Here is a 25,200-nt window from a genome sequence, read left to right on the forward strand (position 1 = left end):
AGACTTCAGCCTCAAAGCACCAGCAGCAAAAGGACCAAAACAAACCGAAAAAGCTCTGTTCAAGGGAAACCAAAAACCTACTAAAAAAAAGGTCAAGTTGGCATGTTAACTCTTCCTCAATTTTAGAGTTTTTTTCTAGCAGCATTCAACACAACTGGGTGCTAGCAAATCTTTGTGTAATACTATACATTACCTTTAAGTATGATCCGTAGTATTTTGTTACATAAGGACTATCACACTGGCTTAAAACAGTTATCTCTTGCTGTATATCTTCTATTTCATCTTCTGCTTCCTCAAGGTCTATGATTTTTATAGCAACCACTTGTTGTGTCCGATTATCAATTCCTTTAAAGACTTCACCAAAGGAGCCTTTCCCAATGCGTTCCAGTTTTGTGAATAGTTCTTCTGGGTCTGCTCTATGGTTCTAGAAAAAGGAAAAAAAATGAAAAGATATACAAGTTACTTAATTTACTTCCCAGTTATTAGCCCTCATTGCTTCTTGAGAAGCACTTCATCCAGATTTATCATCATTAGAAGGCTCACATCAGATAAATTTATTTACTGCACGCTGACTTAATTCACCTATTAGTTACAGAAGACAGATTATGCAATTATGTCCAAGGTAAATGAACCCCACCAGGGAGAGAGTCAGGTACAAACCTCATTTCACTTCCCTACACAACAACCCTTTAACACGAAAGAATAGAGCTCTTCTTAATATTAATCCTATCTGTGCAGTAACTCAGAAGACGGGAACGCAATTACTGGCACAGAAGCACTAACACCATCACCTGGCAGAAAGGGCTGAGCTTTCTACCCACCCAACAGCCCTGGGCGGACAAAGCACCCAGGCAAGTCATTCAGCCTGGAGCTCCTTGTGAGAGGACACTGGCACGTTCTGAGATCTGGGGAGATCGGACATCTTCAGGGCAGCTACAAGTGCTGACAGAGAGTACAGCAAAAGGGAACAAGAGATGTTCAAAGAAGGAATGAGAAGGCTGGAGCAGAGCACTGAGACTGGAGTTGCTGATGGGAACCGGCTGGTATCACCCAAGCGTGCCTGGGAACGGGGAGCAGAGCACCAAGGCAGCGTGGCACTGCTGAGGACACCTGGCTTGGAATCTCTGCTGATTAACTACTCTTAAGATCAGCAGATTGATTACCATACAAATATTTTAAATGTCTCAGCTCCATTCAAGTAGTCACAAGAGAAACAAAAAGGAAGCAAATTCTCTTTTTCCCTTCAAGATGAAGCAGGATTTGTGGCTGCTTGGAGAACCTTACGTATCCAAAAACTACAGCAATGACTTCTGAAAGATACAGACGACTTGTTCCACAGTTTAAGAGCACAAAACTTCAGATCACACTAGGAAAGTTTACAGAAAAGTGTTTTTAAGAGGCAAGACAGATGTGCTAAGAGAACAGCCCATGCTTTGCAGAGCAACAGAATTAAACACGCTACTGCTGTCAGAACTGGACAACTCATTGCACAAATCAATCTTTGATCAAGAAACATCCGCCCAAAAAAGCCCTCTGACTCAATAGCAACATTTGAAAATATGAAAGCGATGCTTTGTTTTAGATCTTTCTCACACTCCAAACCACAGAACCAGCAGAAGAAGTGACAGTTTTGGCAAAAGCAGACATTCAACCCAAAGCACAGATTATGCTAGATAGCAAAACACTGAAGTATCAACATGAAATTCCAGAATACATCTTTACACTGATGTTCTTGCAAATGTATGTGAAAATCTTTACTGGGGAAAAAAAAAAAAAAATTACATTACTATGTTAACCTAGTCTAAAATGGACAGTCTCATCTCCTTACTGAGCCCCTGTTGTCGCTTCTTCTCTTTTACCAGAACCAGAATTTATTTCACAATATGGTGAGATGAATCAGGGGACAGATTTAGCCAAGAGTCAACTGTACGATTTGTCAGGTTTATTTTCAGCAGGATCGGTTCACTGTTCATATATACCATGCTGTCATTTGTGCTATCGCAAGATGGAACGTGAAGTAGCATGGCAGATTCATGCTGATCTGTGGAGTTAAGATTTCTAGATTTTGCAAATATACAAGACACACTGCTGTTCCCAAGCAGCACATTAAAGAAAGAAGAATGAGGAATTTCCCCTTTGTCTATAATGAACTCGTTGCTACTCTGTTCCATTAAAGATAAAACAAAAACAAAATTAAAAAAAAAAACACCACACCAGCTTCAGAGACATAATTAAACAAAAAAAATATTTGTATTTTCTTCTGTTGATAGATCCAGTGAAAGCCTTAAAAGATGAACAAATACATAATCAAAGCAAATGAGAAAAAAACAGGTTTAATACTATTTTCATCTGAAATCTGGGGCAACTAATATTATTTTACTGAGAAAGAAAATTATTCTATGCCCATAAAGCTTTTAGTTAGACAAAAAAATAATTAAATAAAAAAACCCCAAACAGCAAATCTTCAAACTGCCAAGACAGCCACATACTACTGCATCAGCTCCTGCCATTGTTAAGAATAAATTTTTAACATTATTTAAAAAAAAAAAAATCTAAATTTAAAATCTATTTTCAGATGTGTTTCAAAGAATTATTGTAGGGACAGGTGTTATAAAAGCAGCAGCAACTGCCACCCAGCCTTTCCCTGCTGCTAGTTGAGCTGCCAAGTTGTCACTTAGCTAGCAATCTAGTATGTTCCTAATGAGGAATAATTAACCCATAGTTCTGCATTTACAATAAACAAAGACGCACACCCCCAAGAAACCATAACAGAGTTAGGAGAGAGGACTGGCAAAACTTATCATTAACCCTAAAATACACATCTTCACAAAAACTAGCTTCATTTTGAGAAACACTTGGAGCCTAATAGCTATTGTTGATTTGAGCTCATACCTGTTTAACACTTCCAGACAAATAAAAGAAAAGCAATTTAATCACAGACATAGTCAGCTAATATAGCCCATCACAAATGTTTGATGAACTCAAAGGGCAACACTCGGCTTTGCTTGGGGAGAAACCTTAAGCAGAAAACTCCTCTGGGCTCCTCCGTGGAATTGCACATCACTCAATCCTATATATACACTCACTTCTGGGTCATCAAAAAAACTAGCCAGGCCTCCAAACTCTCTCCCCCAAGCTATACCAGGTGAATCAGAGCTTTAAAGGCTATTTTAATGTCCAACAACTCCTAATGCCATGACGTGGGAGTACAGGGAGACATTGGGCACTGCAGAACTACCTGTACAGTCCTGGGAGGGAGAGGTGGGATGCGGGAGCACCAGAGGAGAATTAACTGTGCGGGACTACAAGAGGAAAGAGTCACATCTTTCTATTCTGAGAAAATCCTCTCACAGCGAGCAAAGTCAGCTTTACAACGTCTGTTATTCACCAAGACTGACAAGGGACTGTAGGACACCTCAGGATAAGGGCAAATGTTTCTGACCAACTACGGTGAATATTGAGATAACGTCCTTTGGAAAGGCTTCAAACTTAGAACACTACGTAACTTAAAACTACATAACTTAAAATGGCCTTAGAACAAAGACAGCATTTTGAAACAGATTTGCTTTTACCTTTCTTAATTTCCTTGTCTTTTAGACTATTGCTCTACAGGAACGTCTTTCTACAACTAATTAAAGAAAAACACGAAACACCAAAAACAAAACACTCAAAACTTTAAAAGACAACTTTTTAAACAAAGGTAAAATTCATATAATGCAGTAATGCCTATCTTCTTATCCTAGTATAGAAAAGGATGGAGATATATTTTATATAAATAAAAGTGTGTATACACACACCCAATATATAGCAATAAGTTTTTACAGTACAACTGCCAGCTAAGCTTCTACTATGGTAAAAATTAAGATTTCTAACGCTATGAACACTCCTGAGCAAAACAACCAATTGTTATTCCCTGTTCTTTCAGAGGTCTTTCATTGAACAGGAAAAAGGTTTAGAAAGTTGCCTGCATGAATAATTGTTGGTCTTTTAAAAATAAATACTGGTTTCTATGGGGAGTCACTTCTGTTTGGCAGCAGATGGTAACAATACAATAGACAGCGTATGGACTCCATCATCACCTCTCCAAAGATAATACCTATAAGTGGACAAATCAGGAAGATTTCCCTCCGTAAGCCCGCTTCTCCAGACAAAAGCAGCAATGAGTATGACAAGCAGAGGCACATTCGCTTGCCAACTCCAATCCAGGCAGCACGAGGAACAAGTCCAGCACCAGCATGACAATACAAGCCCTCTGCAGGGCTTTGGAAGGCACCGTTTCACCAGCCCAGCACTACTACAGACTTCAGTAAGATCTCTCTCTCTCCTCCTCTCTTATCCAGCCCTGTACCATTACTGTCTGTGTTCATACACACATGTACGTGCACATACAGGGTCACCAGATCATAACTCGACTTGAAAGGGACCTCAGGAGGTCATTTAGTCCAAGCCGCCTGCTCAGAAGCCCCAGGAAAAAAAACACTATAGCATAACTTTTGCCAGCATACTTGCAGTACTTGCATCAAGTATTCTGCCAATATGGCTTACATTAGTATTTTCTTTTTATTCTGATAAACACAGCTCCTGGCTGCATTCTGCTCCAAGACTGACTGGCTTACCCACCTTCTCCATCACATACCTGTTCTTCAAAGTCTGCCTGCCTCCTTTGAAACAAAGTTAAAGCACGCCCAATATCTAACTTTCAAGATTATACAGATATCTAATGACATAAACCAAATTAGAAGAAACAGTATCTACGTTAGACTAATTCGCATCCGTCAGGGCAGGACAGATCTTCCACAGAAATGGTCTTCTAAGAAGGTTCATTAATGAATGCCATTAAAGGGTACCGACTACAACTGGATGAAAAACCAAAGCTTCAAAGAATCTTGGACAGAGACTGAGGTAATGTCTTCTATCTAACAAGATGAATAATAGAGTCCCTTTTAAGTTTTTCTTCTGTTCAGAACCCCCAGAAAAATGAAATTAAGAGGGAGTAAGTAATGGTAAACCTGACAGGATACGAGACTTTAACTTAGAATAATGTCTCAATCAACTGATACATACTTCTTAGTTGAATTTCTTTCCATGCACTACTTGCATGTAGTTTCAGATATATTATATATATATACACATTAATTGTACATCATGCATATTCTATCATATAACAATATATATTCGCATATATTATATATATATATTTCCATATTATACCTGCATAAGGAACATTTTACTTCTTTACAATGAAGCCACCACAGGTAGGGATAAATTTTAATTCCTGGTGCTCCTCCCCACCTCACCCCACCAGTTTTATTTTAAAATTCTATTACAATTAAAGTTACTCACACAAACAGTGCCATAGGCATGTGTGTATATATATAAAAAAATTAAGTAGTTTGAAGTTAATGAAGGCACAGGTGCAGATCCATTACTACTTATAAAGAAGCAGAAAAAATGAACCTGCAGACACTCAAAAGAAGGGTGGAACCTGTAGACATCTTTTTCTTTATCTTGTACACACACTGCTGCTTCCCAGTGACTTTCACATGTAACTACACTGATGCTACCACGCAGGCCTGTTCAAGACTCAAACATCAGGATAGTAGACACTTCATTATATTTACTGGAACTGTATGATACATTCTGAAGAAAAAAAGTATTAAAAAAAAGTAAATTTTATTTTCTAAAGTATCAAGCTTCTACTTTATCAATCTTTTCTACACGGTAGGTAGCAAAAATTAGATTTGAGATTTGCTGTCCTTAAATGGGAACTGACCTCTGTAACACTCTTTATGAAACATCTCCCGTATCTGACAAGGACAAGGCTCGTTGCCATTTTTAGTGAGAACCTAGAGAACCTCAATATAAAGCAAAAGCAAAAATAAGCAAGCAAAAAACCCACGTGGCTTTGTTTTCATCAAGTCAGCCATAAGGCAAGATGCTTGAAAATTCATGTGACTATCAAAACTTTAAAATCAGCACACAAACCCACCCATTATTACATTTTCAGGGAAAGAATCATCTTCATCTGCAAACCATCTCTGACCTGCGGCAGACAAAAGCTGTCAATCGCATGTTGTGCTGAAAATGGAAACCACTGAACTCATTTCCTCTATTCTTAGCTATTCTTTCACTTTGGTAACACAACATGAAGAGGCTTAGGAAACAGCATAAATAAGCAAAAAAGAAAGAATAGCAGCATCACCCAAAGATTAGCTCTTTGACACAGGCAATTAAAAAAAATTACACCAATTATTTATGAAGACGATTCTGCACTGAGGAGAGAAAACACAAAGAGAAATTTCTCTGACAGTGAGCTTCTCTGTAACTGAGTAACCTTACATCTCAAATGGAGTCCCACTTAGCTTCCGTTCTATCAATACCTTTTAACCACTCAGTATCTTCCAAAAATAAAAAAAAAATAAAAAAAAATCCTCAAAACACTGCATACAGCTGCACATCCTTCAGCCCGCTCGTATCTCCGAGGGGTATGGCCTACCAAGAGTCAGAGGGATTAGGGAGGGAGAACAGCACAAACTACATGGTGAGGTCTTTGACATGGTTTGAAAAAAGACAGAACACACTATAACTAGGAAGGATGGGCATCTTTAGATGGAGACGGATGTCAGTTCAAGAAAACAACAGGTTCTGGTAGCCCGAAGTGTTCAAACTCCACTCTGCATTTATTAGAGTTCAACAGGCTGATCTTTCAAAACAAATTTCATCTCCTTTGTTGAGCAGTGCAGGACAAGTGACCGCTGAATGGTTGATTAACCCACCTCAACGAACTAGCTGCCCGTACACCTGAATTAGGAGACAGAAGACTACTGCAATTTTTCATTGCTGACGAACATTTGTAACCTCTCCGTTCTATGAACTGCTTCGTAAAACCTAATCTGCAGAGAGATTACAAAAGCCACATCTAATAGGGGTACGGAAAAATAACCATTTATGGGCTGCAGCCTACTGTTAGCAGTATGCCCTTCCTTTCAGCAAGCAGCCTGCTTATCAGTACACAAACAATTTTTTTTTTTTTACTTTTTGCCACACCCATTTAAAGGAAAAACTACGTCAAAACTCTGCCAGCAATAAACTATATCGTTACAGCATTTGGACCATTTTCCTAGTATTTTGAGGTTCAGTACCTACAGCTAAATGGCAACTGCTACATAAATGTTAAAGGCCTCCTCACTGCTCTGAGAAGTCATTTTAGCATTTTTTCTGTGCAAGTTAGAACATGATACACAGATTTTCCTCTTGTAAGTAAGATTAAACTCATACTAAAATCCAGACAGAACAAAATCCAGCTTTTTAACTTGCCAGTTCATAAACTAGAAAGCAGCAACAAGACCTCAAGTTTAACACACACACGTAAGTATCTCTGTTAAATCTCTCTACTGAAGTAGTCGTTACTTATTTTCAGTCTAAACAAAATTAAAGCAAGGCAGAAAAACACTGGTTGAAAAAGGATGGCTCCAAAACACAATGTGGGTTAAAGAGCAGGCCACAAGTTTATTTACCACAGATAACTCTCCAGGCATAATCACTGCCTGCAATGAAGCTCAAGTGGGAACCCACAGTTAGAGGATATCACACCATTCCTTTAGCTTTGGTAAGGACTATTTTGAGAAAGGAAGGCAAACACACCAGTCTACTAGAATCCTAGATTTCTGTCCTCTCCCCAAGGCTAGACAACCACAAGCTTGAAAGCTATACTCTCCTCTGGAATACTGGCCCTTGATCATATCAATCATACTGGACCTGAGGCTACAAGAAGCACACAATGAAAAACCAGAAACACAACTTCAAAATGAGCTACAAAGGAAGCAAGAAACCTACCCTGCCAGAACCAACCTGCCTGTTTAAAAAAAAAAAATCGTTTTTCAATTACTCTGCAGCTCATTCATAGCATGGCAAAGCATCTCATTACATAAAAGGCGAAAGGAAGGCGGGGGGAAGGAAGAGAAACACCCTGAAAAAAAATTCAGATTCTTCTTGCCAACTAGGCTGGAATAAAACTGTGCAGGAATGTAAAAATGTTCTTGCTATGACCAGCTGCCAGATGACACCTTCCTAGGTGCGAGATCAACAGCAAGATCATCTTGCTCCCCTCATAAGACTCTATATGTTTTTAATTGATTTACATCAGTAGAAATTCAATCTTTTTCATCCTGTGTCCTACATTTAGGCACAACCCTCATGGTCATTCCAAGCTGTACACTGTTTTTATTATTCTGCATTCAGCTCCCAACACAGAAGCCTGCATTGAAACATAACTTGACATCTAGCAAAGCATAGACACCCTCTGATCCCTTCCCAGTCAACATTATTCAAATATTCAGAACATAAAACAGTACCCAGTTGAAAGGAAAGCCTGCAGAAGATCGAGAAGCAGGGGGGAAACAGAAAAACAACCCACATTCTTCAGGACTGAACAGATGGTTCCTGACTTCTGGTTCATGAAAACAGTGAAACCACCCTGGACTCTTAGGGTCCCCCTTCCACAGCTCAAGTGCAAAACCTGCAGATAATTAACATTTCTCATTACTTGCTCTCCTTCACCAATGCACTGAGAATTCACGCAGATCCAAGACAGATCACGCCACTAAGCTTTTCCAGATATGCTGCTTCAATCAAGACCACTGAAATACAGATTCTGGCAAGACAAACTTGGCTTCACACTTTTAAGTCAACTATGCAGTTCTTCAAAGCTTTCTTCACAAAGAAAGATCTAAGCTGGAGCCACGCTCTTTCCCAAGCTATGGATCCAATCAATATAGCCTACCTCTGCAACACCACATGCACAAGATATGAGGAGGAACGAGACGGAGACCAGCGAGCTACTGTTACCTTGTCAATCCCTTTGTTAATAGTTCCTCTTTTTCCCAGATTTATTTGGCTAGCAACCCCTCTGGTAGAAGGGATTTCAGTGAGTATCACTGGATAGGCACCACTCCCATGAGATTGAAGCCTCTCCTTTGGGGCTAAGGAGTGTGCTCAGTGATCCTCATCTAATCAGCAGAACAGACTTGTTCTAGAAGAACTCACAGAAGTTTAAATTTAAAGAACAAATGACAGTTCTTGAAATAGAGTAAAAACTGGTAAGGCAGTGTTAGGAAGGAATTTAATTTTCAATTATCGTGAGTTAGAATGAAACAGCAGGATTTGGAACAGTGGTTCCTGACATGATCAATACCTCATCAACTCAATTTCTGCAAAGACAACACACATACAGCCACTAATTGCAGCATGTCAGAAAATTATTTGTCACAGAAAAATTTCAAAACCAACTTTGTCCTAAAGCCTATCCCCCCAAACCCATCTCTGAACTCTTCAAGTGCCTGTCAGTTACTAAACTCAGTTCCTAAGAATAAATGAAAGACAAAACAAGTCTCTCATTCCAGAATTGGTGATTCTATCTTAAATCTGAAGGGAATCACCAAAGAGCAAATGAGTGGTACTTTTACTAACAGATTTAAAATTCATCCTTTCACTTTTAAAGACAAGTGAAAACAATGAAAACTGAGGATAATTCGCTTGCCTATCTTTACTAAGATGTTTCATAGATCTCATATGACTAATACTGCTGCAGAGGCAGAGTGAGCCATATGCACTCTTCATGGTGTGCCACAAAGTTACTATACATAAAAAACCGATCCTCCCCAAAAATAAGCATCTACAGAATTTTGTTTCATTTTTTTAAACAACAAATTGCAATATATTACTGAGTTACGACTTGCTATATATTCTCCTTTTTGAGGAAAAGAAGAAAATAGAAAACTTTCACCAGGACTTGTAAAGCACGATAGTAAGATGCTAGAATTCAAAACCGGCCAGCGTGAATCTTTTCAATGTTAAATTGAAAAGAAAAAAGCCACTACAAAATAAAGTAACAATTATACATTTCTAAAAGCTAGAAGTCTGTTTTCAGATCTAATGTTTTTACCTTTTGGGGGAAATTATCCTCTGCCCAAAACTGAGAGTACAGAACAGCAGAGATATTAAGGTGAGACGAGCTGAGTTTGTTTTATGTGCTCTGCAGCTTCAGCAGCTTTGCCTCTGAATTCCAGGTCAGTGCACTTTAAGCATGTATAAAACTGTAAAAATCTGCACAAAAATTACTAGTGAAAGACTGATATGGATTTTTTCTTTTAAGCCTGATAAAAGCATCTGCTGAATTCCATCTGATTATACCTACACAGCTCCCATGTATCAAATGCTTTTCACAGCTCGCTCTATCCTCCTCCTTTGATAACAGTAAGACAGTACAAGTATTATTGAGCCCTACTTTTCTTTGTCATCAGAGTAACTTATCAGAATGCACAAGATGGAAGAACTAACTTCAGCTAATAAAGGCTGACCTGAGCTAGCAGACTACTATTATGTATGATACAGCTTGCACATCAACCACGATGAGGAAAGGAAAAACCGCAGCGTTGAATTCCACAAATATTTTGATGCATACCCGCTTCAAGTAGCAAAGAGGCATGTGTTCCACAGGTCTTAAAAACACTATCTTCCTGCAGTCTGCCTGTACTGTGACTCAAAGTACAAGTCAAGGAACTGGAGTTGGACAAGGTATTCATCACCAATGGCTTAATCATAAGAAATCCCTGTTTCCTCAGCACTGTGGAAGTCTCCTGGTGCTGTGCAAGCCCTAGACTTCCTAGTTTCCTTTAAGTGAATCTTGTCTCTAAATAATAAAAGTTTAAAGCCTTTTCAAACTCACTGTGTAACCATCTGTAGGCACCTCAGTTACTAGAAGAGGAATGAGTTATCAGATCCTTGAACGGATCTTTCTTCAAAGGTTTAAGTTCCTCTAATGCCCACCCTCGAAACATTCTGCTTGCTCTTAACAGAAGTCATGTTCTTCCAACCACAACGCGTAAGGTTCACGGAATCACGGAATTGCCAGAGTTGGAAGGGACCTCTAGAGACCATCTAGTCCAACTGCCCTGCCAAAGCAGGGTTGCCCAGAGCACATCACTCAGGACTGCATCCAGGTGGGTCTTGAAAATCTCCAGAGAAGGGGACTCCATGACCTCCCTGGGCAGCCTGTTCCAGGGCTCTGGCACCCTCACCATAAAGAAGTTTCTCCTCATATTTAAATGGAACTTCCTACGTTCCAGCTTGTGCCTATTGCCCCTCGTCCTATTGCTGGAAACCACTGAAAAGGAAGTTTACAAGGTTTACTGCAAATCTGACACAGCTTTAGGCAACACAGAGCTCGTTTCTACAGGTGCACTGATTTAAGAGAAAATGCATTTTTTCTTGGTCTATGAAAAAGACCACTTCCAAAATTAAATGCTCCCTTTCCTTTAACCTTTCTATATACATCATCCAATAACTGGACTCTAGCTGATGTGCCTCCAAGCATCCTGCAGGTAGAAGACTCTCCAGCGGCCAGGCCCTGCTTGTTTGGCGAGCAGTGCCTTACAGCCAGTCTGGTGACCAGCAGCACCGGGAGCAAAGCTCACCTTGACATCCCAGTTTGCATTTAATCACGCAATCCTTCAATTGTGAATCAGAGCGCACCAGCCGACAGCTCACATGCTGCTAGTGCTCTGCTTTTAGAGGAAGTTAGGCTTTTTTATTGCAAGATAGTCTGAATGCCAATAAAAACAGATGGAGATCAGGGCTAAACAACCTTTCTGGCTGCACTCAAGACTACTGCCGTACAGGATCAGGAGTTATCAACAAAGCCATGAATAAGGAAACAAAAAGTGTTTAGATGAGTAGCATAACAGAGATGAAGAGAAATAAAGCCCCAAACCAGGTTCCAAAGATGCGCATAGTGACAAGAAGAAATGCAAATGAGAAGAATCAACATTTCCATCAGTTAACCAATGAGTATTTTGCAGACTTAAGGTTTTGCACAACAAATTAGAATAGGAAAAGGGAAAGTTTAGACATAAAAACTACCAGCTAAAAAAGGTATTTATTACGTGAGTGATGCTCCATTGCTGAAGTTTACAGTCTAGTTTGGAAATTGAGCATGCTGACAGATGGATTTCCTCGCTGTCCACTCAAAGGCTAATTGTTACTCACCTTTAAGTTTAACAGTTTCCAGCCTCCTTCATTTGTGAAGCAGTTTTGGAGTACTGTATGGGATGTTGCCAATACTGTAAGTTAATGAGAAGCGCATCATTCTGAAATGACTGACATACTTTAAACCCTCTGATCACTTGAAACAAACATAACCCTGCATAAACTGCATCCTGCCTGCAGGGCAGGAGAAAAGCAGTAGTGCAGGACTACTAATAAGGGCTCTGATACCTTCACTCCAGCTCTGTTTTCTGTACTTTATTTTCAGTACAGGCCCTGGCTTGGTAAAAGACACGGGTAGGCTCTAACATCTCTCTTGCAAGCCACATCCAGAAATGCTCTGTATGAGTTCAACTGGATTCCTTGAAGACAGTGCCAGTGGACAAGTTTCTCACCATGAGATACCAGAGCATTGCAGACAAAGAACTAGTTCGAATATTTTTATCCCATTAGAAAAAAGAACAAATTTACACTGACACTACTGAATAAAAATTCCAGCCTGACATTCAAACTCATTGCAAACTGTGCCTCGTGTAACCTGGGCACCTTAATTGTGCTCACATAGCTCCATCAACCTTTCATTCTTCCTTCTAGTCTTGGATTCTGTATAAAGTGTCATAATTTGGAGTATCGTGCTCAACTTCAGAGCAATCATTTCACACATTCAACAAGTACTTTGATTTTATTGAATGGGCTTAGAAGTTTGGCAGCTGAGTAAGTTAACATCGTACAATTGTATCAAGTACAGCCTTCCTAAGGACTGAGGGAAACGAATGTGTTTAGGGAGTTGCTTGCACAGGCAAAAATTGTTAGGTATAAAATTTGGTCTGTTAGGGACACAAGACAGGTTAAAGAGAACACAACCACTAGATAAACAAATGGTTCTCTAACTACTCATAAGGGCAGCAGGTAATACTACCTCTGGGTCTTCCATTGTTGCCAGGGTACTGAAAGTCAGACTCCGAGTTCACTGAAATAACTCTTTGTGACTTTCTGTAATTTTCCATGTTTAGATTTGTTTTAAAGGAAACCTGACTCTTCATAGGACGAAAGATCTTAAAACAGTCAAAAATGTTATACTTTGGTGATAAACGGTCAAAGTCATCTTTTTGAAGTATGGTTAATATATAATACATTATTTCCGGATTTTTGTTGATACTTTTTTTTTTTGTATAATGAAATGGGAGGGAAAGTACAAATCACAATGAAACTGAAGACTTGAAACCTGTAACACGTTCTCTGACAAATTCAGTTTCCAACTGTTATATTCAATAAAATGCTTCCCTCAACACAGACCACACAACAAAGGGTTTGACAGTACAGGCACTTTCCCACAGTGACAGTTTTAACTTAACTATTAGATCTTCTTCCATCACAGAAGAACCTGTTTATTCCGTCTTCAGTCGATCACCGTGTGTTTACTTTAACACTAAGCAGGAACAGGGACACTTTTATCATCCTTGGATGATCCTGACTGAATAGTTCAGATAGGTTAAAAAAACAACAAAAGAAGCAACTCTTATACCTCAGACTACCACACTCATCTAAAACAGCTTTGGTGGTTTGTTGCTTTGTTGTTTCTCTTTTTTTTTTAATTAAAAACCAAACTGTACTATGACCCTTCTAAAAGAAGAGTGAGCAGAATAGTTTTGCACCAAATCCTATTTCTTTGTATTCTAAGACTTTCAGGACTTGTGCAATAGTCATCACCAAAAAAAGTCACCAAGGGAAAAATATATTTTAGGTATGTACAGCTACACAGAATTAACAGTTGAAAAAATCCTTTAAACCTACAGATATTTGTTAAGGGGTCTGGGTTAAACTAACAACTAGTGGAACTAAGTATGCTATTACATGAAGTTTATTGGTTTAACAACAGAACACAGGACTCTAAATAATTTCAAGGTCCTTCTGTGAGGACAAGGTAGCTAATGAAAAATAGGACAGCAATACACTAAGCAGATATAAAAATAAGAAACTGACAGACTTAGATTTTGAAATAGAAGTCTCCAAATACAAACACACACTAAAAAAAAAAAAAAAAAAAAAAAAGAAGCAGCTCAGGCTAAAGCCTCTAAATCTTTTATCACAAAATTTCTTTAGGATGCACCATGACAACAGTAACCCTGACATATTAACCGAACCAAGGAGGCTGCAAAAATGTAGTTTATGTCCTCTTATATCAACAAAAAGTCACCGGATGACCAAAATTTGACTGATTTCAGAAAGCCCGCAAATTATTCGAAATCAGAAAGGTAAACCAAACCTCGGTATTGTAGCTGGCCTAAATTAACATATAAATGCTGCTTATATGTCAATTCTTCACTTTCTAAAAATGATAAAGACACCTGACCAAGAGAAATTTTATCCTCCTGTTCTGAAACTTCCCGAACTCTTTACTGTATACCCTGCATACACAGGGACGTATCATAAAGGCTTCTACGTTATTTGAACTGAAAAAACTTCCAACATTATACTGGCATGAATATCCCAGAAGTTAAAAGAAAATGCAAAACACCGACTGGGCTGCCAGTGCCTGTCAAGCAACAATCAACACTGAAATGAGTTTGGTCCTCAGCTCCTTTACATTTGATAAAGACCTCTGACCAAACTTGTATTGGACTGTCCAGTGGAGTAAGTATGAAGAGTCAGAGGTATTCCACCTTTCCTATGAAAATCAGCAACATATGAGCTTGTTTGTCTTCCCAGCGGGTACAACCCCACCATGGAGAAATGACACCAGGCCTCATCCCCAGCCAAGGAGAGGTTTCTGACAGCTGACGGCTTCCCGCAGCAGGCTGGCCGCTGCGCTGCCTCACCACCGGAGCTCGCCTTTACCACCCCGTCATTAATCGGAGCTCGCCTTTACTACCCTTCCACTAATCGCAAGGTGCTGGGAGAAGCCCTGCCGGAGGCCCAGCGCCAGGCGCAGGTCGGTGGGGAAGCCCTGCAAGGAGGCACGCTTGCCAGCGAGCCCGATATGTCATTTACAGCACACCCACGCACCCTGCCATTAACTTCATTTCGCCTTTAATCAGTTTTAGGAGCTCTTACGTGCTCCTGGATGCAGAGCGGCCAAGCCGGAACAAAGGGGGAAGGGAGGGAGGGAGGGGAAACCTTCGGCTTGCGAGGGGCTGGCTGCAGGTACGCGGCCCCCCGGGGCACGCCGAGGGAGCGGGGCCCCTCCAGGGCCTCCCGTTACCTTCGACTTCCCCCACACACACCGCTTCGCTGGACAAGGGCTCGTCGGCTCCCTAGGCCGAGCGAGGCCTTCCCGCCGACCCCCGGCGGCCAGGCCAGGCCGCGCCGCCCGCCCCGCTTCGCCTACCCCGCACCCCGCCGTGCGTCTCCCCCCGCTGGGGCCGCAAGCGCCGCTTCCGGAGCCGGGCCCCGGGGCCGAGCCCGGGCCCCTCGCCTCCATTTTGGGGCCGGCGCAGCGCGGAGCTCACCTGCATGCCGGGCACTTGCACCGCCACCGGCGAGTGAGCCATGGCGGGCTGCGGCGGCCGGGCGCCGCCCGCTGTTCCCCTCTCTCGGCCTCCCTGCTCCTGGGCGGCGGTGGCGGCGGCGGGGCCTAGAAGGACAAAGCGGCGGGGAGGCGGCTTTAGCGCTGGGCCGCGCTCCCTCCTTCCCTCCCCGCGGCCCGCCCTGCCCGGCAGCCCCCGCCCGCCGCCGGCTCACCTCGCGGCCGCGGGGCTGGGGCCGAGCTGCGCGACGCGGGCGGTAAGGGGGGTCCCTAGCGCCTCTCTCCCATGCCCGCTGGGCACCCAGCGGCGGCCCTGCCCATGCTCCCCCCTCCCCGGTCCTGGTCCCGGCGCGGGGGCGGCTGCTCGGGGCTCCCCGCGGGGTGGCGGCTCTGGGCACGGCCGGGGCTGGGCTCAGAGCGCCATGTCGGGCTCCGGCAGGAGGCGGGCGACTGCTGTGCGGCGGCGGCTTCTTCCGTCTCAGCTCCGGCCTGGCGGGGCGGAGCCGCCGCCGCCGCCACCGCCGCCGCCGCACGGGGCCGCGGCGTCAGCTGCCTCCGCCTCCTCGGGCAGAGAGCGGGCACGGAGGGAGGCGCGGCGGCCCTTCAGCGCCCGCGGCCCCTCAGCGCCGGGACGGGCTCGGGGACGGCGCCGCCCGCCAGGTTGCGCGGCGCCAGGCGTCCCTCGGGCTGTATCACACCGGCCAGGGGCCGCGGGTACGGTGCCACACCGGGCTGTCCCCCTCGGAGGAGCTGTCGCAGGGCCCTGTCCGACCCCACTCGCTCTCACGGCAACTGTACCCCTCCACCCCCAGATCATAGAACCATGGAATCATCTAGGTTGGAAAAGACCCCTGGGATCATCGAGTCCAACCATCTACCCTACTCTACAAAGTTCTTCCCTACACCATATCCCCCAACACCACATCTAAGCAACTCTTAAACTCATCCAAGGATGGTGACTCAACCACCTCCCTGGGCAGCCCCTTCCAGTGTCTGACCACTCTTACTGTGAAGAATTGCTTCCTAATGTCCAGTCTAAACCTACCCTGTTGCAGCTTGAATCCATTCCCTCGTGTTCTATCGCTATTTGCTTGTGAGAAGAGACCAGCACCAACCTCCCTACAATGTCCTTTCAAGTAGTTGTAGAGAGTGATGAGGTCTCCCCTCAGCCTCCTCTTCCTCATACTAAAAGTCCCAGCTCCTTCAACCACTCTTCATCTGATTTGTTTTCCAGGCCCTTCCCCAGCTTCGTTGCCCTCCTCTGCACCCGCTCCAGCACCTCCATATCTCTCTTGGATTGAGGTGCCCAAAACTGGACACAATACTCCAGGTGTGGCCTCACCAGTGCTGAGTACAGGGGGACAATCACCTCCCTACTTCTGCTGGTCACGCTATTTCTAATACAAGCCAGGATGCCATCTTGGCCACCTGGGCACACTGCCGGCTCATATTCAGCCGCTTGTCAATTAGAACCCCCAAGTCCTTTTCCGTCTGGCAGCTCCAGCCACACTTCCCCAAGCCTGTACCGACGTGTGGGGTTGGTGTGGCCCAAGTGCAGGACCTGGCACTTGGTCTTGTTGAAGCTCATGCCATTAACGTTGGCCCATCCATCCAACCTATCTAAGTCTCTCTGTAAAGCCTCCCTGTCCTCACGCAGATCAACACTCCCGCTTAACTTGGTGTCATCTGCGAACTTACAGACGATACACTCTATGTCCTTATGAAGATTGTCAATGAAGATGTTAAACAGAAATGGTCCCAACACTGAGCCCTGAGGAACACCACTTGTGACCGGCCGCCAGCTGGATTTAACTCCATTGAGCACCACTCTTTGGGACTGTCCAGACAGCCAGTGCTTGATCCAGCAGATCGTATGCCATGCAAAGGCCATGTGCAGCTAGTTTTTCCACTAGAATTCTATGGGGAACAGTGTCGAATGCATTTTGAAAGCCCAGGTAGATAATATCCACAGCCTTCCCCTCATCCAGATACACAGCCTCAGCTCCTTGTACCCCCAAACATGCAGCCACCACGACAGCTCAGGCTCCCGCAGCTTGGAGGCACGTAGTCACAGGCAACCCAAGTGGCTATTTGATGGGGTTTACTGGCTTTTGCACACAAAGAGGGGGTGCCCGCTCATCTCAGGGTGCTCCTGGCAGCCAGACGTGTGGGCAAGTCCCATGCGGCTATGGGGGTTCAGCTCCCGGTTTGGGGTGGTTGGAGGATTAACCACCACCACCCCCCCACCCGGACCAGCTCCCCACCTGCCCTGTCCCAACTGGCATGGGACCCCCCCTGACCCACGCTGCTGTCCCCCACCGCTACCTTCCTCCCCGGCGGGCTGCCCCACGCGATCTGCCAGGGCCTGGGGAGGAGGAAATAACAGTGTGACATTTTTCCCATTCGGCCATGAGTCACCTATTCATGTGTGTGATTCACGTTCCTGGACATGAAAGTTTTGCCAGCTAAAGCTAAAAATGACATCTTTTATCACACTGGTCTTCCCCTCACCCTTCTGAGCAAGAACGTAGAAATCACGTGGGCCCGCCACAAATATCCTCATGGGTATGCAGGGACTTCTCTCAAATTCACAGGTTTATGGGTCTAAAAGCCAGGAAAACATTAAGGTAAGCTGGAGATGTTGGATTGTTGGCCATATTGCAGCTGCCCTGTTCAGAGGGTGGGTCCCTTCGGAAAGGATGTGATGGAAGGCGGTCTCCCTCCCTTAGGACTCAGAGAAGTACTGCGCTGTGGCAAGGAGCACAAAACACCTCTGTTTAAGGTAAAGTTGTGCTAAAGCAGGCGAAAGCCAAGAATTTGAAAGTTAGGCAGTCTTTCCGTCCTTAACTCACTGTGGTTTGAACCAAAAAACAAACTCACAGTGATGTTAGTTAAGGACAGACTAACATCTGTGACAGTGGCTCACACTGGAATATTTTTTTTTCCAACTTGCCAGTTTGTTGAACCTTCCCTGTTATTAAAATATTTACTTTCTTCTGCACCTTTTAAAAAAATAACATTTTTTTAAATGCTGGTTTCTCACAGCTTTAAAAGGCTTCTACGTGATAGTTATACGTCTAAGTTACCTATAAGGAGATGATTTTAATGGATGGGATATTTAAGGTAAGTATTTTTGGAAAGTTTATACTGTATACTTAAATTTTAAAATATTTTTTGTAAATAAACATTTGGGAAGAAAGGGAGATTTCTACTGACAAAAAGCTTTCTTAATTGTGTACAGTGGTTCAGTAAATAAATGAATTAACATCCACTCATGGAACTTCTCGGTCCTGCCTGGTTTGTTCTGCTCAAACATAGCTAAATTGCTTCTCCTCTTACCTCTTAATAATCTTCAGAACACGGCCCCTGAAAAAATCCTGACAGATGAAATTGGAGGATTTTTATTTCCTGCTGGTAATGCATTACCATCCCTTTGTTCCTCTTCTGGCTCTGAGGCTCTGCTTTTCTTTCTCTATCCCTTCGTTACCTTGAGTTATCTCCCCAGAATCCCGCTAACTGGTTATCTCAGCCTTGTCTGGATTTTATACTCTTCCCTCACATATTTCCTCTTGGAGGCACCTGTTTACTTTGTAGCAGAGAGAGTACTCATTGCCAATCCACACTTCCTGCTTTGGGGCCATATACTGAGATTTTTGGCCTTTTATGCATTTTTGACTTGCATGCAGCATGGACTGCAATAGATTTATTTAAATAGTAAGAGCAGGGCAATTGCTATGTGTGTGATGTGGTGTTCTCCCTGGTGATTGTATCTGTAGTTATCTTTCTCCCACCCATGGCAGATTGGCCAAGAGAACTGCAGGGACAACACTAAGCAAAACGTTCAGCGAAAAGGCAAGACTTGTTTCTGCCATCCTCGCTCAGAAAGCCCTGGGATGATACGGAGAGCGACGCCAGGGAGGAAGATCTGTCAGGGAATCTTAAGTAATCAGCCGGTCACGTAACACCTGAATCATCGAGCCAGGCTGTGCAGTGAGGTAGGCTGGCACCATAACAACTAAGAAAAGACTTGTAATATTGTATGCCACTCTGTAATTAGCAAGTTCTAATTTGTGCATTAAGAAAGTCAGATGGTCAATTGCTGATACTGCCCTATGGAAGACCTTCCCTGCCCCCTCGCATCCCGCCTGGTAAATACCAGTTGCTGCTGTTTTCAAAGACTTAAAACAGGTCTACAATTCATTTAGGACAGCTCACAGGGCCTCGCAGTAGCGATGTGACCGAAGTCAGACCTTCTACTGTTTCATGTGTTTAACTACTATTTTTGTGTTGCCGGTGTGAAAATATAATTATTTTTACATCAGAAGTCTGCAGGGAGCTAATAAAAACACTGGGCTCTTTAAGAGTGCCTGTGCCGTGTTAGCTGGTTTAGACCTACCACAAAAAGTGGTAGAAACTTCTCTCAAGCTTCCAAACGTAAATGAAGGAAATGTAATTACTTACACTGCTAAACAGAAAAATACTGCATCTTACACCTGTGGACTCTGGGGACTCCTCACAGTGATTCGCTGGGCTGAGGGAGGGAGCAGGTATCTGCTTTGGTTCCAGCAGAGCTGATGCAAACTCACCACGAGGAAAGACTCCACCAGACTCACACATCTGTCTAGGAAATGGGATACCCAGTTTCCATGTATCAGGGTGGATCTGGGTATCTTAAACCCTCTAGTGCCTTTGCAAAGTTCAGCTGGCCGGTGCAGCGCTGGCTCGGGCTCGTGGTGATGATCCACAGTTCTCCTCCTTGCACCTTTCTATCAATACAAACAGCACAGCTAATGGGTCATCCCATAAATGTGGAATATGGCATCCCAAAATGGTAAAATCCAATGCCTTTCAATTTTTTACATTTGAAACACCTTGCCAAAGATGTTGTGGAGGTTAAAAGTTGACTGGGATCGGGAAGAAAGGGCTGCATATTTATTTTATGAATGAGAACACCAGAGATGTAAAAAGAAGAATGAAAATGGTTTTGCAAGGCTATAATTTCTCGGTTCTTTGACATAAATCAATCTCTGATTCATGGGCATTAGGGAAATCACTTTGTCTTAGAGACGACTTATTCAGCAGCTGCAGAATTTCCAGCACTGCCACCAGAAGCTGCTGGTACTCATTAACAGGGGAGATAGCTGTAGCTCTTGTCAATCTCATATTACAAATTTCATGTTTCTGTATCTAGTTAATCGTTTAAAATCGTAAACCCGTGCAGCTGGACTAGAAGCAGTATGACAGTCCACCCGCTTCTGCCCAGCACTTTCCTTTCCATGCCCTATATCCATCCTCTTTGCCTCCTCTCATTCTCCAGCTCCTGCAGCATCCGACCTTCCCTGTTGCCTCCGTGACCTGGTGTGGCTGCCTCCAGCCTGCGCGCATGCAGCTGAGTGCCAGGACATAAAGCAGAGGTTCCCCTTGGTCCCAGCATGGTAACAGCAGCCCCATGCCACCAGGAGAATTGACTGGCAAAAGCCTTCTGCAGCCCTGGGTTCCCCTAGAGGAGACAGCCGAGTTATTCTGTGGGAGGGAGCGCAAGGAGCTCCTTCCGCACAAATGGATTATTTAGGGAATTCAGCTGCCAGAGTCTGCCAGTGTTCGCAAATGGAGATTGTCACATAACATGGCCAACTCCATTTTCTCCAGGAGACAATGGCACGCTCTTGCCACAAGGATAATGGCTTTACCACATTCCACAACCTCCCTCAAAAGCAAGGGGGCAAAATTCTCTGGAGAAGAGAAGGCTCTGGGGAGACCTCACAGCAGTCTTCCAATATCTGAAGGGCGCCTACAGGAGAGCCGGAGAGGGACTCTTTGTCAGGAAGTGTAGTGACAGGACAAGGGGGAATGGTTTTAAATTGGAAGAGGGGAGATTTAGATTAGATATTAGGAGGAAGTTCTTTCCTGTGAGGGTGGTGAGGCACTGGCCCAGGTTGCCCAGGGAAGTTGTGGCTGCCCCATCCCTGGAGGGGTTCAAGGCCAGGCTGGATGGGGCTTTGAGCAACCTGGTCTGGTGGGAGGTGTCCCTGCCCACGGCAGGGGGGTTGGAACTAGATGATCTTTAAGGTCCCTTCCAACTCTAACCATTCTATGATTCTATGATGTATTTTAGCAGGGCAAAAGGATGTATCTTCCTGCAATCTTCTTAGAAATGGCAGAACTATTTTTTAATTGACACTTCCTGCACTTTTAAGGAAAATAATCAGGCTGAGGTAAATGCCTAGGATGGAAAAGGTGGGTGAGGGACGCCGGTTCACCATCTCCTTCAATGCAAGGGCCAAGGATCATTAAATCAAACAAGCAGGTGCCAAGTTCAAAACAAACAAAAGTAGGCACTTCTTCACACAGGGTATAGTTAAGCTGGTGAACTCCTTGCTACAGGCCAAAAGTGACTGGGCAATCTAGTGGAAGAAGAAAACCAACAACATTGGGAAATACTGTTTATAAAACTAGCACCTCTTGTTGAGGAAGTACGTGAGCTGCAAATCCCCCCAGGCAAGGGCCCTTGTTTGCTCCATTCTCAGGCGCTTCCCCAAGCCTCTGCCATTGGCTCCAGCTGGAGATGAGCTGGCTTTGTTCTGGCACGGTCGGGTTGCGCTCATGTTGGGAGTTTCAACCTGGAGGGTCAACATCTGGGCAAGCAGTACCCACCTGAGATGGGAGGAACCGCCCTGCCGTGCTAGCGGGACAAGTAGACTTGTACCCGTGGTACTAGATAAGTCTGCAGAAGGCTTTCATTTCTTCCCTGGGAGTCCTTCCTTGACATAATCTTTAATTCTCCATAACAGGAAAAAAAAAATCAGTAAGTTGTCTTTATGCAGGTACTAAGCTAACAGTGCTAATGTGTATTGTACCAGTGTGGTGAACGGTGAGTCACTACGTCACTAAGGATTATGATAAATTACATGGACTGACAAGGGCAAACTTTCCATCTTTGTCACAAAAAGATCCTTGATACTGAACTTTTTATTTCAATATAGTATTTGGCTTAAAGAAGCTAGTCTTCTGTAGGGTGGTCCTGTGCTTCCAATATTGCCATGTGAGTGAGATGGGGTTAGTGCTGTGTTTCTGACCTCTTTATTACAAATATACTCCACTTACACTTCCATCTGTAAAATAAACCATACACACACATATATATATTTATATGTAATTATATCCAATTCAGTAGTTTAACATTACAGAACACTGATCATCTCAAATTAATGTTCTCATATAGTCTCCTCCCTGCTTGCAAATACATTTTATTCTTTTAAATAAATCTTTCCTACTCTAATTTTCCCCTTAGCAGGAAACCAAAATTTCAGCAAAGCTTGTGCTCTTGGAACACCAAAAATAGTTTGTTCACAACAGTGGAAGGGGTGAAGGAAGTGAGTGAGAGGCCCTGCCAGTGGGCAAACAAAACGCCACCCCCACCAGCACAGCGTCTTTGCAGAGCCATTAAAAAAAAAAAAAAAAAAAAATTGTTGTATTTATTTATTTTTTTAGTGAAATGCATACAGTATTTATAGAATTGAAAACATTTCTACATAAGGGAACAGCAACAAGAAGCTGGTTCTGGTGGAACTCCTATACTCATAAAGCACCCGCTCCAAAGGAGCTCTGGACAGGGCTCCGGGCAGGGTGCGTTTGGGACAGGCTGCTCCCAGTACACGATTCTGCCACCACCAAGAGAAGGGCGGGGAGAAAGAAAGAGACAAGCTGGGTTAAAGGAGAGAGAGAAAAGAGAAAAGAACGAGATGATTTTTTAAAGATTCCAACCCGAAAACTAGGGAGGAAATGAAAGGGGAAAGGAAAAGAGAATAAAATAATTTCAGGAAGAAGTAATATCTCTTCTCGGTTCTCACATGGAATTACTGTCCTAAAGAAAGGCATATCCTTGCCTTTTCTACTACATCTTCAATATTTTTTGGTACCTGGCTTACGCTCTGAAGAAGAGGATGGTCTCATCAGCTCAACCCCCAGCCACACTGGTCCGAGTCTGCAGCAAGGCAGCGATGGTTTGATGAAGGCAACTGGGTGGAAACAGAGAAATGAAGTCCTGGGAGCACCGGCTGTGAGCAGGACACTGCTTTTCCCCAGCCTCACCAGGCTTTCAGCACCAAAACGAACGTGCGCGTACATGCACACAGACAAGTGCATGTGCACAGACACATGCATGCCCACCCATCTTCAGCCAGTCTCCCCAGAGCCTCAGCCATCCCTCCCCTGAGTGGCCAGGGCCACCAGCTTGCTTCGTGCCACCCTGCCACTTGCCTGTCAACCCCATTCCCCTCTGCGCCGGCTGCAGCCGCAATGCCTGCCTGTTGGACCCTGACAGCGCTTGGCTCCTGGGAAGAAGTATTCACACACGATGGCAGCTCGAGAGAAAAGTTGAAAAGGAATCAAAGCCATCTCTGTTGAAATAAACATCTGCTGTGCGTTCGGTATCGTGGCAACGGGGCTCGAAAAATGCGCCAGCAACCGTCCAAGGGTTCCTGGCACATCACAGCTATCAGTACCTGCTGAAAACAGGCTGGCGGAGCGGTCACGGCACGGTGGGGAGCACAGATGGGGACACTCAGAAGAGAAAACTTTGGTCAAAGCCAGAAATAATTTCATAGTTCCCTTGGAGGAATACGGCTCACAAATCCACTGCCCCTGCAGCGATGCTGGCAGATCGGAAGAGGCGGCAGCACCGCGGTTCTTTCCATGGGGCTGGGGCATGCGCTTATCACCCCAGCACGTGGACAGTTTCTTACCAGTTGCCCCAGTGCAGGCAGAGGGAAGAAAACAGTGGGATGCACCTGTGGAAAAATCACTTGCCCCTGGAGCTCGTGCATGGGTTTGGTGGGTCTCAACACGCAATTCCCTGAGGAGTGGTCAGAGTAGGCAAAGACCAGTTGTCTTTGCCTCTGCCTACAGCTTCTGCAAGGCCAAGCCGGGGCTTTAAATGCAAACCCCTCTGCTCCCCGTTCCTAGCTTTGCATTCCCATGGCCCTGCAGTGGCAGCGCTGTGACACAACAGCGAGCCAAGTCCAAACGGGACAGTGGGCTCTAACCATCAGGAGAGTATTACCGTCACAGGCAGTGGACCCAAGTTCTGTACTTGTCACGTATACCCTTTGCTCTTAATGACAATGCCTTAGTAGGGGCAGGACCACATGGAGACCCACCTGAGCCTCCAGCTGGAACTTAGTAACCATGGCAATGAGTCCTTTTAACGAGTGAATGGGATGTGGTTGAGCCAGGAATCAATGTGAAGGGGCAGCCTGATAACACCACTGTTACTGAGATCCTTCTCAGAGCAGAAACCCCCGTGAAAGGCAGGATCCGATACCTTCCTGCGAGAGGGAACAGAGAGATTTTTGTCTCTGGCCCAATTTACCCAAATTCCTCCCAGACCACTAAGTGACAAACAGAGCCTTTACTGAGAGCTTCAAAAGGGAATTGATGTTTGCAGAAAAGACATGCTAAGTCGAGTTGGTTGTTAAAAGGGAACTTGAGCAAGAGGAGAGAATGGAACAAGTCTCTTAGAAAAATGTCCAAAAGCCACTGGGTTGTGGGAAATGAGGCTCAACATCTGTGTCTCAGTTGGGCTGTCACTTGACAAGAACAGCAAGCACTTGGCTTTGGCTGTGCTGCTAGACATCACAGATGGTGGCTCCTGTGTAGAGAAAAATCAGGAGATGCTCAAGACTCCAAAAAGG

General features: G+C 44.2%; 1 protein-coding gene across 1 annotated transcript in view; it reads right to left on the reverse strand.

The window, feature by feature from the left end:
• The window catches only part of STK26 (serine/threonine kinase 26), a 35,335-nt gene extending 17,264 nt beyond the window's left edge, over positions 1-18,071 (reverse strand). The window contains exons 1-4 of the mRNA XM_074147533.1: positions 18,020-18,071; positions 15,998-16,195; positions 15,492-15,616; positions 194-424 (exon numbers count right to left, since the gene is read on the reverse strand). Of these exons, the coding sequence (XP_074003634.1) occupies positions 194-424; positions 15,492-15,616; positions 15,998-16,195; positions 18,020-18,071 (606 nt within the window). The remainder of the gene's footprint in view (positions 1-193; positions 425-15,491; positions 15,617-15,997; positions 16,196-18,019) is intronic.
• Between the last annotated feature and the right edge of the window lie 7,129 nt (positions 18,072-25,200).

This window comes from Numenius arquata, chromosome 5, assembly GCF_964106895.1.
Source record: "Numenius arquata chromosome 5, bNumArq3.hap1.1, whole genome shotgun sequence".
In the NCBI taxonomy this organism is placed as follows: Eukaryota; Metazoa; Chordata; class Aves; order Charadriiformes; family Scolopacidae; genus Numenius; species Numenius arquata.